The sequence below is a fragment of the Epinephelus fuscoguttatus genome, linkage group LG20 (genome assembly GCF_011397635.1).
Source record: "Epinephelus fuscoguttatus linkage group LG20, E.fuscoguttatus.final_Chr_v1".
Classification (NCBI taxonomy): Eukaryota; Metazoa; Chordata; class Actinopteri; order Perciformes; family Serranidae; genus Epinephelus; species Epinephelus fuscoguttatus.
The window spans coordinates 16,261,628-16,276,062 of NC_064771.1; the positions used below are offsets into that span (position 1 = coordinate 16,261,628).

The window sequence follows — 14,435 nt, forward strand, 5'->3', positions numbered from 1 at the left end:
ACGCCAAAAACGATGTCAATATCCCCAGCTACGAAAATCAGCTTAACAGTACTCTTCTTTAACTTAAACCTAATTATAACATGTACTCAGGAACGACAGCCTGGGAGTATGTGCTGCCTGACAGGCTGAGCTCAGGGCACATGTTGACCGCGTTATTACATTCAAGCTGCTCTGATTGGTTAATTCGCTTGGTCTCAAACGTGACGTATGCAGCACAGAACAGGTACTGCTGCCGCCCTTAAAAAGTACATACTGTACAATGGGGACATACTACAGTCTCATAACTTTACGCCCTGAACTTTGACCCTCTTGCTTTTATATCCGTTACCATGGAGATAAACAAACGCCACTTGCCAAGTAGAATCAGAGATCAACCCGGAGCTCTGCTGTTGTTGCTTTGCAATGTCTGTAGTTGAATTAAAGAGTTATAACTGCACAGACTGTAGATGCCTAGTCCCAATTTCACGTCCAGTCCCTTTTACTATCCCAGTGTGGCTACACATTTTGACAAATGAAAGCCTGTCTCAATTAGAGGCCTGGTCTAGTAGTTCTCCGGATGAATAAAAGCTGGTTGTTGGATACTTTTTTTTTTTTTCATAAAAAGTAATCCAAGTTGTGAGTATTTTTTTAACAGGATGTTGTGTCAATATGTCAGGTGCTGTAATCCTTGATGCTGTAGCTCTCTGTTGGCGCTAGATCATATGAAAGACTCATAATTGATATGTTATCTGAAGCCTCATTTTTTCAGGAAACACATTTAACAGTTTTGTGTGAAAGGAATTAAAGGCCTGTCCCATATAGACGATTGTCCCAAACATAGGCCTGTTGATTTCAGTGATTAAAGCAAATAATAGCTCGGGCTACTAACTGAAGTTTTATGGTAATATATTTGCAACAGTGAAATTACATCTGCAGTTCTCTGTCGATGTTGTTTTCATAGTTATGTCCCGTTGTTGGTTGTGATATTTATTATTATTTTGTTTACTTAAACAATTAATATTCCTATTATTACTATTCAACTGGTCATCAGTTACTTGAATGTGCTGTCATCCATCATTAGGGCATCTGACAGCTATCATCTGTTGCCGGCTCAGTCGACATGTCATGTCCTCCGCTGTGCAGAGGATTGTGGGTCAGAATAGCCAGAAAAGCATGCTGGCTTGCATACTGCAAAATCGGACCAGATGTGGTAGAACATCCTGGTACTTTTGGCATACTGCATTGGGCATACTATATATTCAATTCAATTCAATAGGACTTTGCCAGAAAATGCTTCAAATTACAGTAACACTTAGTTCAGTAACCACAATTTTAACGATTCCCAACCAGTACCAACCAGACAACCAGTGGGTTCCCTGGGTCAGGGTCACTCACCGGGCCCAGTTTTAGAACAATAGAGTATTAAATATCTGGCACAATATACAAATACACACAATAAGAAGTGTTTTCAAGGAGAAAAAGCAAAACCAGTGTCTAAAAGAGTAACAATAGGAGAACGATAAGAACAAGAGTTACTAAAAACGAACTAAAATGGTAGGGGGAAAGCAGACTGCTCCTGATAATCAGTGTTATATTGAATGTGATATAACAATGAGAAGTAGTATTGCACATGACTGAGAAAATGATATTGCACTACACTGACCAGTGAACATGATACTGAAGAATAATATTGCACATGATGTTGAAACATAGTAATGTGCATCATATGAAGTAATAATGCACCTAATGTAGGTGAATATTGCTGTCAGTGTCCTTAGTTTCAGCTCTACTCCCTACAGAAGGGGGAGGAGTTACACAGTTTGATGGCAACAGTTCTCCTGACGACATCTCCTCTCTGTCAGGTGAGGGCAGTTTAGTTATTGACAGTGAGGAAGAGAGTGATGACGGTGATGTAGAGAGTGTTGATGAAAATGACAAACAAAGATATGAAAGTGCCAGCGAGAGCCCCACCTCTGAGTTCAGTAGTGAGATTTTGACAGCTGGCCAGCGAGCCAGCAGCACCCCCCTCTCTTCTCCTCCTGAGGCAGAGTCTGCTTCGTCTGAAAGTAGCTCCTTCTCCCCCACACCTGAGTTTCCTGCTCCGAGCAGTAATGAGTCAGAGAGTGAGGTCCTGACTGAGTTAGGCGGAAAGAAAAGGCCAGCTCAGTTTTACCTCCCATAAAAAGGAGAAATGGCTTGATGACAAGCCAACACCTTAGGACTGACATCAACTCTTACCATGGGTTTTCTTAAAGTTGCCACCTGGAATCCTCGTGGTATTCAGTCAATGTCATTAAGAAAGGACAAAATGAATATCTACTCAATACTGACTTTGACATCTTATGTACTCACGAACTGAGACTGAATACGAATAATGATGTTGAAGGTGTTAGTAAACTGTGGCAAAAAGGGAAACATGTAATATCTTAAATTAAATTAAAGGAAGATTAATGTGGGATAACCTGAGCATCCTAAGACAAAGTGTGTACAAACCAGAGAAAGGATTCTTTATTATTGGGCTGGATCAAAAGAAAGTCCTTGATTACATTTCCAGAGATTATCTCTGGGCTGTTATCAAGGCTTATGGTTTCCCTGATGCCTTCATTCAAGTAGTTAAATGTCTGTATGTGAAGTCAAGTGTCTGTGTAAATGTAAATGGTGTTTTATCTGAGCCCTTTGAGGTCAAGAGAGGGGTCAAACAAGGCTCCCCTCTTAGTGCTGCTTTGTACATTTTGGCAATAAGCCTTGTAATCAAAATAATCAACTCTGAAAGTTTAATCTCTGGTGCATGTTTGGGTCATCTGCCCAAGTTTACAGCAATTGCCTATGCTGATGATATCACTGTTATTATAAAAAAGACAGGAACCAGCTTTCCTGATGGGCTTACTGAGTATTGGGACACCCTAACTGTGCGTTCCAGTACCCATGCTACCATACTACATAGCATGCCAGAAAAGATTTGGTATGTCCCAGTACATAGTCTGTCAAAAAATACCAGGATGTCCTGCTAAGCCAGCATGCTTTTTTTGTTATTCTGACCCACAATCCTCTGCCCAGCAGACGATACATCATGTCGACTGAGCCACAAACACATGACAGCTTGACAACTCACTGACAGCTGTTTGACAGTTGTCAGGAATCATATTGATAGATGACAGTGTATTCAAATAACTGATTACCAGTTGAACAGTAATAATAGGAATATTAATTAAATAAACAAAATAATCCTAAATATTACAAACGAATAAGACATAACTATACAAATAACAATGGCAGCGAACTGCAGATGTATTTTGACTGTTTTTAAAGTTAAAGAAAGAAAGGACCGTGGAGAGCAGATTAGAGCAGCAGGAACAGAAACATGAGTGAACTTTGAATAGGACAAAACATATATCCAACTCTCTGTATGGGGGCCCCAGTGCAAATGCACCACCTGTGCTGTCTATGTTTACACCCCTGAGCAGATGTAAGAGGAGAAAGATGTGTTAATGTCCATATGTCTGTTATTGTACATGGATTTTGATACTTTGGCAAATTTTTTCGGAGCCTCTGCTGTCTGAGTGTTTGGACCTGGGGGGAAGACTCAGTCCCGCTCTTATACTCCTGCATGGTGAAAGATGTCACTGCAGGAGGCAGGCCATCGCCGTCCAGTGGACCTGTTCCTCTGGAGCTTAGGTGGCTCCCATTGGACAGCAGAGTGTAAAGATGACAGGCCGGTCTTCAATGCTGCCAGGGGGTGGGAAGCCTGCGTGCCAGTCCGCCTCAGAGCTCACTTCAGGCTTCCGGTGTCTTCCATGTAGGATGTTGTGTTAAGATACACACACCACACTTCACCAATCTGACCTGCAACTTTGGAGACTAATTGTGCTTTTACTGCTACCTCAGCCTACTTTTCTTAATTGTTGTAAAGATGTTGGTTGTCACTATAATTTGTACTAACACTAATCCTGACAGGGTGCAGTTTTCTGTCCCTGATCGCCATTTTTTTCCTTTTGTTTCCCCTTTCTTGTGTTCTTGTGTGTCCCCAGTCTGTCTGTCTGTCTGTCGTCTCTCGTGTGTGTGCGTGTGTGCGTGTGCATGTGTGTAAGGCTGACATATCTGAGCAGGTGTTTATCCACTAATCAGTCACCAGCAGAGGACACCTGGAAAGGTCTGAAGTTTGAGGCAGACCACGGTAAACCACCATCAACTGACACTTTGCAGTTTTCTGTCCATGCTTCTTGATGTTTTTCTGTCTCTGTCTATCTCGATTTCTCTCTGTCTCTCTTTATGTTTCCTTTTCTCATATGGATTTCTGCAAGTGTATTATGTTGATCTGTTCTGTACGACATCTATTGCACGTCTGTCCTTCCTGGAAGAGGGAACCCTCCTCAGTTTCTCTTCCTGAGGTTTCTAACAATTTTTTTTACCATCAGAGATCTTTTTTGGGGGGAGTTTTAACCGCTGTGAGGGTCTAAGTACAGAGGGATGTCGAATGCTGTAAAGCCCCCTGAGGCAAAATGTAATTTGTGATATTGAGCTATACAAATAAAATTGAATTGAACTGAATTGAATTGAATTGAAGTGAGTAATTGTTGTGCTGTTAATGAAATAACTCTGTATTGTTCAAATAAAAGTTGGAGATTAACTACAACCTTCTTCATTTTTTTGACTTTTTAGTGTATACAAGGAATTAATATAAGTCCAGGAACAATGACCTGGTCTTGTTCTTATTTAACTTCTCATGCCTATGTTTGAAAATAATAGACTTAGATTTCGGAATTTAAGTCATAATATTACGAGACTAAAGTCACAATAGAATAGATTCTTTAAAGTCCATAGGCTAGTGTATCCGATATTTTTTTGTAATTGGAAAAAGTTTTGACTGCAGTTGCTTTATTAGCTTCACAGAGAACACAGATATGTGGCATATGCGTTGAAGGTACACAAAGTTTTGAACATGAGCAGAAATGTTGCTTAAACACATATTAACCATTAAAATACTGGGGTTTATTGATAAATTCAAATAAATTTATCATTCATGTGAATAACGTGCAGACACAAAAAAGGGACTGAGGAGTAAATCACGCCTACATGTGTGCTGACTCAGCGACAATAACATTCCATTTTATTTTTAAATTTTGAATTGTCACCTACCGCCTGCATTTTGTGTTTTCCTTTACATCATTTATACCATAAACTGGTATTTTAAAAATCACCAGAATGCGGGAAATAAAGTGTTTGACACCTAAAACCTATGCCTTTGCTTTATATGTTGCACCCTCAAGCAAAATATACTGGGACTGGTAAATGATCTAGTCGACTCAGCAAGGCCAGGAACACCTTACAGGGACTTAATGTCTGGAAGTCGGCCCAGTACAGCACCAGCACCAAGCTAAGACTGTACCAGAGCTGCGTCCTGTCCACCCTGCTTTACGGATCAGAATGTTGGAGAACGACAGAAAATGATCTCCACAAACTGTCAACCTTTCACACCAAAAGCATACGGAAGATACTGAGAATATTCTGGCCCCAAACCATATCCAACCAGCATCTTCTCAGCCTGTGTAAGCAGGAAAATATGGTTACCATCCTCATGAGAAGGCGATGGAAATGGACTGGGCATGTCATCTGTAGACAGCAGGACAACATCATCCAAACTGCCTTTCACTGGACACCAGATGGTAAACGTAAAAGAGGCTGACCCAAGAACACCTGGCGCAGGACGGTGGAAGGAGAGCTGAAGGTCCTGCATCACACCTGGGGTTCCGTAAAGATGCTGGCCCAGAACAGACAGGAGTGGAGATCCTTTGCTGCTGCCCTACATGCCAGCCGGCATAAAGGGCAGTAAGCCTAAGCTAAATGATCTGCAGACGTTTATAAACCCACTTTCAAAATTTTGGCAAGATGGGTCCTTTTGTCTTTGGATGTTTTGATGATTGAGAGATACTTTCCACTGAAGGTGTAGCCATTTTTAATCTTGCAAAGAGGAAACAGAGATCACTGTGGTAAACTTTCTCCAGAAGCAGCTGGTCTCACATTGTCATCGCAAACATGAGATATAATGGCTCACCGATCTATACAGCCCACTAAAATCCAAGGGATTCCTATGCTGAACATGAAATGTAATGATTGCTTAATATAAAAACTGACAATCTGAAAAATTATTTTGAGGTTGATTAAACACATTTCAAAATTATAAATGACATTTATCCTTCTAAAGAATTACCAAGGCTAAATTTTAATATTGATCATATGGGCTCATTTTGCGTAAAAGATATTGAAACCACAGCCCATATATTTCTCCCATGTAGTGCAATACATACATTTTGGCTCGACACTGACAAATAGATAAAACAAAATATCTCATTATTTCTTGCTTCTGTCGCTAGAGACATTATTTCATTTGGTATGATCTTGAAGAACAAAATGCAAACTGATGTAATTATATGTCATACATTAGAAGAACACATGTGGGAACCTCCCACAACTTTTTTTTTCTTAAATACAGTGTAACTTTACATAAAATCCTTAAAACTGGGTGAAAGTGAAAGGAATAGGAGCATAGAAGTTATTTTATTGTATTTTATTACTTTTCCCTCTTCTGTTTTATACACAATTCCCATTCAAATCTTACGGTTAAAAGCAGTTCCTTCCTGTACTGTGAGATGCGTACATTTGTGTACTTTACTGTTGTTCGCTTTGGCAATTTCTTTGTACTTTCCTGTACTTAATGAATGTGATTCTTGCCATGCTTGTTTTGTACAATTTAAAAATAAAATAAAATAATATAAAATAAATAAAAGGGAGAAAAAAAAACGTTAGCTAAACGGAAGTTTCAAATAGGGCCTGTCGTCACTTCCTAAATATAAAACGGAAACTGGCGAGTAACGTTATACGAAATAGAGAAAAGCGGCGAGAGGTGATGCTTGGACGAATAAATAATCAAATAACTTAACAGAAACACTAAGGAGCTGCTTTCAGTTGCGTACTTTTATATAGCGCTGTCGACGGAAGACCCGCAACAATGTCTGCCCAAGCTCAAATGAGAGCTTTGCTCGACCAGCTAATGGGAACAGCGAGGGATGGTGAGTTGCCGTAGCATGCTAGCTGAGCTAGCTAGCTAGCCAAGATGGAGCCACTGCTGCGGCTGGCTTGTGTTGGTGTGTGATGGACAGACCTGCATGAATGGATGTATTACTGCAGAGGGCTGTGTAAAATACAGTAACGTTACATTCAAGTAGATTTTACGGATTAACGTTAGGATTTAATGTTTGTATCCATTTGGTTAAATGTAATTTAAATTGTAACGTTTCTAGTTTCGCCTTTACCACTTTTAGCGTTTACTAAATTCCTAGCTGGTGGCTAACTTAGCTAACGCTAGCATGCTACCGGGCATTAAACGACATACTAACGTTACAGTATATAAATCCCTGGCATTAATCCAGTGCTAACGCTAAGCTGTCAGTGGATAACGTTAACGCCATTGTGCTTCTATGGTAATAGTTATAGTTGATAAATTTTAAAGGGCGTGGGGCACATTAGGCCTACCAGCTGTTGCTGAGTTAACCGTGTTGCTAACGTCAGGATGTGAGAAGTGCCTGCTGTATATGCATTAAAACCTCAATAGTTCAACGCCACTAGTGTTTAAAGAAGCACTAAAATACTTGAGTAGTAGTAAAGGTCCTATGTTTATAATCTTACTTAATTAAAGTATTATTAGGACAATGTGTTTACAGTTTCAGAAATTAAAAAACACTTAATTATGCAGTACAATGACCCCTGTCAGTGTTGTTTTACATTTTTTTGTAATGTTACTTGCTATTATTATCAGTGCATCAATGAGTGAGCAGTATTTTAATGTAACTGGTGTAAGGAGGGATTCATTTTAACTACTATATATACTGTTGGGTAGTTTATTTCAGAAATGTGTGTCACATCCTCGATTTTAAGTTGATCATATTGTTTTGTCTTAATCTTAGATCTTAATAAACTAAATAAGTGTAGCTGTCAGATAAATGTAGAGAGTAAGGTTGCAATGGTATGAGATTTTCAAGGTGTAACAACCTTGTCAAAAAACATTGCAGTTTTACAGTATCATGGTGTATGGTGTTATTACTATTATAAGCAGTTACAATGACCCTTAAAGGAATGAAAACAGAATGTTTTCTTTGGGTGAAGAAATGCTTTATTATGATCAGAACTTGAAACCATTTTAATGAAAGTAAGCTTGCCTCTGAAATTCAGTAGAATTTCAAAGTTGCATAAACTGGAAACATTCAAATGAGGTGAAAGGAATTTCAAGTTTGTATTTGGTTTTACTAAGCCATTGTATTTAAATAAAGATCATAAGTTGGTCTTATTTGGCTGCTTCACAGTCTGCATTAACAAGAACAAGCTGTGTACATGTACTACTGCTTGGTATTTAAATTAATAATTAATTTTAAGTGATGCGTATGTGTTAAGTGTTAGCATGTTAAGTACATTTGATAAACACAAATCTGCTTGATAAAAAAGATATATTATCCTGCTAATGTAACTATTATTACTGCTGTCTTTATGGACACTTTGACGTGCTGAAATACAATTTTAGTAGCTGCTTCCAGCCATTTGGATACAAACATTAAAAGGTAGCTCAGCTGTCAAGTCTGATTTTCATGGGCAGAAATGACAACTTATTACCCCCTGTCATTTTATAAATCAGAGGTTCACTCTGACAGTTGATTGAATGGAGCTACAGCTTATCTTTTAACAAGTTGATGATTCGATCTGAGTAGTAGAGTGAACATGTGTTGTGAGTGTGTGGGTGTATGTGTGATGAGATTGATATCAAATTCTTCCCATACATTTGTTGCATACAAACTGAACAATTGTGGCCCCTTTATTTTATTCATTAAGGTTCAGTGTATCTTTGCCAGCCTACAACAATCTGCAAAGGAGTTGCAGAAAAGCCTCATGTTCATCGAGCCGTGAGTCACACATAATTTTTAAAGCTGTTATGATGAATATCCAAACCATTTGTTTGCCTTCCGGAAGCTATTGTAGCCTTTTTTTTTTTTAAATCACACAAATGGGTATATCTTCAGTGGCACTAGAATTACAATTTGGAGTAGTGTTATGCAGCTTGAGCTAAGACGTCTGGTCGCGCAGAATCCAAACGAGCAGTTTTCAATGAGACGTCTGTTTTACAGAAGGCAATTTTAACAATCATCGAGAAAAGAAAAAAAAACAGCCTTTGCACACCTCATTTACAATCTGACTTGTGTATGACTCCCAACTTCTTACTACAGGTATGGGCAAGAAAACTGTTCCCATTTATACTTTTCTACAGCGGGTTTAAAATTCTGCAGCTGAGGTCTTGAAGATGCAGAAGGGTACAGTATGTGGTGCAGATCGCAGTGTGTATAAACTAATTTTTTTCCTTGGATTTCTGTTGTATTTTTGTTCTGCATTGTTTTCAATGTTTCATATTTGTAAAAGGCTTGGCTGGAACATTTGTCTGAAATGTTTACAGTTCTTATCACAGTCTTGATAGCAGTCTTTCCTGCATAGTCATATGCATTGAGACATAATGAAAACTTAAGATATCTCTGCGCAAACTTGTTAATCAAGACAAAAATTATTTTTAGTTATTTATCTGTATTGTGCCCCATTAGCTTAATCTTATAATGCTCCACGTTTACAGAGTGGACATTGAGCCTTATCACAAGTTAAACTGAGTTGAGGCTCTAACATCACCATATTTTTTATAGAGGTCTTGGGTAAGGTAAGCACCAAGAATAACAGGAAGGACCATATACACGCAGAGCCACATGTAACTTCTTCAATCTTGACACATAAATGGATAATAGACGTAGTCCAGCAGAGGCACAGAATTTATTACTTTGTCAATCAGAAATAAAACAGTTGGTTTTCACTCATTTATTTGGGCACAAAATGCTTGAATGCAGCTGTAGTGACACATATCTGCCCATTTAATGTTGTACAGTTACAGTAATGTATATTTAAGCACTGGATTCTTCGCCCCAAATAACAAATATGTGAGGTCTTTCTCACTGGTTGCTTTTTGGACTGTTTCAGGGGATGAGACGCGACAGAGGGTCAAGTTCACTGATGATCGAGTCTGCAAAAGTCATCTTCTAAACTGCTGTCCACATGACATCCTGTCTGGAACTGTAAGTGGCCTAAAAATTTAGGTCTGACAACACAACATTTTTCCCGTGTCTATTTCAGAAGATATCAGTAAAATGAAAGAAAGAAGGTTGTGTAGTTTGAGTCATGTCTGCTTATGTTTTGGTGACAGCGTATGGACCTGGGAGAGTGCACGAAGATCCATGACCTGGCACTTCGGGCAGATTATGAAATTGCTTCCAAGGAGAGAGATTTGTTCTTCGAGCTTGACGTAAGTGATGTCCTGCTATAAATAATACAGTAATGCAATCATAGAATTGTGTAGTAAAACACAGATTAACTGTTGCTGGGTGAGTGGGCGGCTGGCTCTGAAGACGCTGTTATTTACTGTACTTGCTGTTGCTTTTAGTATTACAGTCGAGGAATAAACAGCCAGCGACTGCAGTTTGAGCTCACATCATGTAGCACGACCACAATAACTGCACTGTTTTTAAATCCAATTCAAATGGTTATATTAGCTAATTTGGCTATTTTTAAAACCCTCTCTTGTTTTTGACATGTGCACTGTAAAAATGGTATGTGGTTGATATGATTTGGAGCAGCAGATGTAAACAATGTAAATGCAGAGTTGACTGTAAAGTACAGCGACTCAAGTACGCCATTTTTGGAACCAGTTGATGTCACTCTGACTGAAGGGATTATTGACAATCAGCATAGCCCTACTGAAGGTTACCTGTGGGCCTTTGTATACAAAGCTATCAAGTTACATATATTAGTCTGTTTTTCTGTAAACACATTTTCTCACTCCCAAAGGCTGTGGATCACCTGGAGACATTTATTGCTGACTGTGACCGGAGGACAGAACTAGCCAAGAAGCGTCTGGCTGAGACCCAAGAGGAGATCAGTGCTGAAGTGGCAGCAAAGGTGACAAAATATTTGTTAACCCGGACATTGTCTGCGTTTACATGCACACTAATATTCCACATAAGATTTTTTTTTGTGGGTCATGTAAACACCATATTCGTTTTTAACGATTAAGACGCAGGATGTGATGGTATTATTTGGGCTTTACGGTCATTTTCTGGGCATGTATACAACGCATTTGGAACATACATCTCAGTTGGGGTTTTTACTGTAGTGTGCGACACTCATCCTCTTGCCTGTTTCTGGTCAACTCTAAATGTTGTACACAAACCAACAGTTTGCAAGGCTGGAGTAAAGATGCTGGCCCAAAAGAAATGTCCACATTTCTGGTTGGAAAGAGACCTCTAAATATTATGAAAAACATGGATATCAGTACATTTTCAGATCTGTGCAAATATTGCAACACTGACCTCTTAAGAAGGTGGTTGAAAGAATTAAAGATGGAGGCTTTGTTCATGCGGTTGAACAGGTCTGCCAGCGTTGGAAAACGCTGAAAAAATCCTACTTTGACACAAAGAAGTAAAATGGTACAAGCGGCTCCAGCCCTTCCTCTCAACCAAATTTTGATGTGACAAAAACAGCAATGTTAGGATGGCTGTATGTAAATGGGAATATTAGTGGAATATGCTTTTAGCTACAGCTTATTAGGAATGTTGTCTCATTTAGAATAATGCAAAACACAAATTATTTTGTGCATGTAAACGTAGTCATTGTGATACCAGTGTATGACATTCACACTTGTGACCCACAGGAGTCTTTCACTCTCTTGTGTGTGTTGTCTGCTATAACGGTGTGTTTTTGGGATAGACACATCGGTTATAAATAGTCTTGTTTGTGCTGTGCTGCAGGCGGAGAAGGTTCATGAGCTGAATGAGGAAATAGGAAAGCTCCTGGCCAAGGCTGAGCAGCTTGGAGCAGAGGGCAATGTCGATGAGGCCCAGAAGGTTCTGCAGGAAGTGGAGAAGGTCCGCACTAGGAAGAAGGATGCAGAGGTGAGGAAGGAGTAATTGGGAGGTACTTTCAGCTCGGGATGATGTGGAGCTCTTCCTTATATTTATAACTCCATTTCATCCTTAAATGCATCCTTATTTTACTTTTTAATCTCTTCTCAGGAAGAGTACAGAAACTCCATGCCAGCCTCCAGCTTCCAGCAGCAGAAGCTTCGGGTATGCGAGGTTTGCTCCGCTTACCTGGGTCTCCATGACAATGACCGTCGTTTGGCCGACCATTTTGGTGGGAAGCTTCACCTGGGCTTCATCCAGATCAGAGAGAAACTGGACCAACTAAAGGTTTGTGCCAGACTGTCCCACCATAAACCCATTGCTACAAAAATCCCTAAATGAATTACAAGTATTTCTAATAATGAGTTACTTGGGGTGGACATAGGTCCAGACAAAATGCAACAAAAAAATAATAAAAAAAAAAAATCATATTGCCATTGTTTTTAACAGACATTAGAATATGAGTCATGATTTTAGTGAAAATGTTTTTTATTTGCATTTCATTGTTGATGTTCCCTTCCATCTGGAATATGATATGTAAGCCCAGACATCTCTATAATATCACAGTGCTTCATTTATAATGGTTTCCACCTCTAACTGCTACTTCGTTTTTATTTTGATCAGAAAACTGTGGTCGACAAGCAGGAGAAAAGAAACCAGGAGCGCTTGAAGAGACGAGAAGAGAGGGAGAAAGAGGAAAGGATGAAGAAGAGGTGAGCGCAGACATTTGAAATCCTCCTGACACACATGGAAGCTCATGTTTTGGATGAAGTGTTTGTGCAACCGTTCAAACTTCAAATTGTTTTGTATCTGCTTATTCCACAGGACCAGATCACGGAGCAGAGAGCATAGAAGGTAAGAAAGTTGGTCCGTCTGTCCTCATTTGGAGTCAGTCAGTTGTTCTGATTAAAGACACTGCCTCAGGTAAATTATAACTGAAGTGTTGTGTGTCATTTCTTATTAGATCCCGTTCTCGTGACCGCAGAAGGAGGCGCTCGCGCTCCACATCTCGAGACAGGCGCCGCACGCGCTCGCGCTCCAGGGAGAGGAGGAGGAGGCATCGCAGCCGATCCCGCTCTCGCAGCCGAGGACACCGTCACAGCCACGAGCAGAGCTCCAGACACAAGTAAGTACACAGCGAAGTGAACACAGTTCACACCAAGCCCCCGCAGAGTGTGACTTCCAAGAAATGGTTCCAACATGTTTGTCACAAGATGCTCCTCTGTTGTTTTTAAAGAGACATGGTGTTGCCTCAGCTAACAAACTGATGTTTCACATTTGAGTGTTTTAATGTTTTCAGCAGATAAGTAGGGTGTTGCTCTTATGTGGTCATAACTGTTGAATAAACGTGTCACTTTGTACACTCTCGTTCTTCACTGATTATCTCGCACTGTCTCGTCCCCTAGGTCGTCCAGGGACCGAGAGCGCTCATCCAGAGACAGGTCACGAGAGCGAGACAGGAGGGACGGCGTCAACGGCAGGTCCGACTCCCGCCGGGCAGACGACAGGGACATGGGGGACCTCTGAAGACCAAACTCCATCCATCACGACACACGACCTCCTCCTGTCTCTCTCACCCGTCTGTCCATTTATAATAACCGTAACGTCACACACAGCCCTCGCCTTGACCCCTTCGTTCTCCCGCCTGCCTCCTTTCTTTGCTTTGACAGTTACCGCAGCCGACCCAGAGTGTACACATACCTGAAATATTGTATGGGTAAAATATTCTAGCATCCAGATATATATCGAAGATTGCATTTGGATGGGGGGATTAGTTATTGATCAGTAGTGGAGTGTGTTGTAATACCCACATCTGTGATTTGGTGGCTGTCTGTATCCACATCTAACGTCTTGTTACCCTGTGAGCAAACAGACGGACGGTCTGCTGGACTGAAGCATAACTGATCCATTATTCTTTTATTATTAACTGATGGTCTTTTGATACAGAATCTGTCTGAATATCTTATATATCTGAGTATGTTTCTGGCCTACTGATTGTTGTGGTCTGAAAAACCTTGTCCCATCAACAAGTTTTCTTTTCCGTCAAATTTCACCAGCTCCTGGTAAACTGCGGGAGTCGTAGACGCTCCAGTTCGAGTGCAGTTCATGAATGTCTGTCCACGTTCTTATTTTGTCCAGTACTTAGTTTGCTAAAGCCCAGGTAAAGTTTTAGGAACCCAATTCAAAACCAAGAGGTTTTAAAGTTGCGAGTATAAGAATCGACCATCGTCCACTTTTTTATTTTAGATAATCAAGTTTTATTTTCTGCTGCCGGAAGTGAAGGGAATCCGTTTGAGAGTTTGGCCCGTGTGAGTTTATGCTTGTTTTGAGCTGTATTGGTGGCAAATCTTTGTTTTTTTTATTTGTTTCCACCTTGATTTCTTTTATTTAAAATAAATGGTAACTTCAAAGTTTGTGTCG

At 40.0% G+C, this 14,435-nt stretch overlaps 1 protein-coding gene across 6 annotated transcripts; it reads left to right on the forward strand.

Annotated features, from left to right (window-relative positions):
- The first annotated feature begins 6,829 nt into the window (after positions 1–6,829).
- Positions 6,830–14,425, forward strand: luc7l (LUC7-like (S. cerevisiae)). 6 transcript variants are annotated; one of them, XM_049562961.1, is made up of 11 exons: positions 6,830–7,046; positions 8,857–8,927; positions 9,249–10,133; positions 10,262–10,360; positions 10,903–11,013; positions 11,862–12,005; positions 12,126–12,302; positions 12,639–12,727; positions 12,840–12,869; positions 12,979–13,140; positions 13,421–14,425. In XM_049562961.1, exons 3-11 carry the CDS (start codon positions 9,936–9,938, stop codon positions 13,539–13,541), a joined length of 1,131 nt encoding a protein of 376 aa, XP_049418918.1. In that variant the 5' UTR covers positions 6,830–7,046; positions 8,857–8,927; positions 9,249–9,935; the 3' UTR covers positions 13,542–14,425. The 6 variants fall into 6 exon arrangements, with proteins under 6 accessions (XP_049418918.1, XP_049418917.1, XP_049418916.1 ...); XM_049562960.1 differs by having other exon boundaries at positions 6,830–8,927; XM_049562959.1 differs by having other exon boundaries at positions 8,857–10,133.
- Positions 14,426–14,435: the final 10 nt, after the last annotated feature.

Coding starts and splice junctions, on each gene's coding strand:
- luc7l (XM_049562958.1), top strand. CDS start 9,936: ATGTTGTACAGTTACAGTAATGTATATTTAAGCACTGGATTCTTCGCC. Junction 11,014..11,861: donor GTGCTGAAGTGGCAGCAAAG/GTGACAAAATAT, acceptor GCTGTGCTGCAG/GCGGAGAAGGTTCATGAGCT. Junction 13,141..13,420: donor GAGCAGAGCTCCAGACACAA/GTAAGTACACAG, acceptor CTCGTCCCCTAG/GTCGTCCAGGGACCGAGAGC.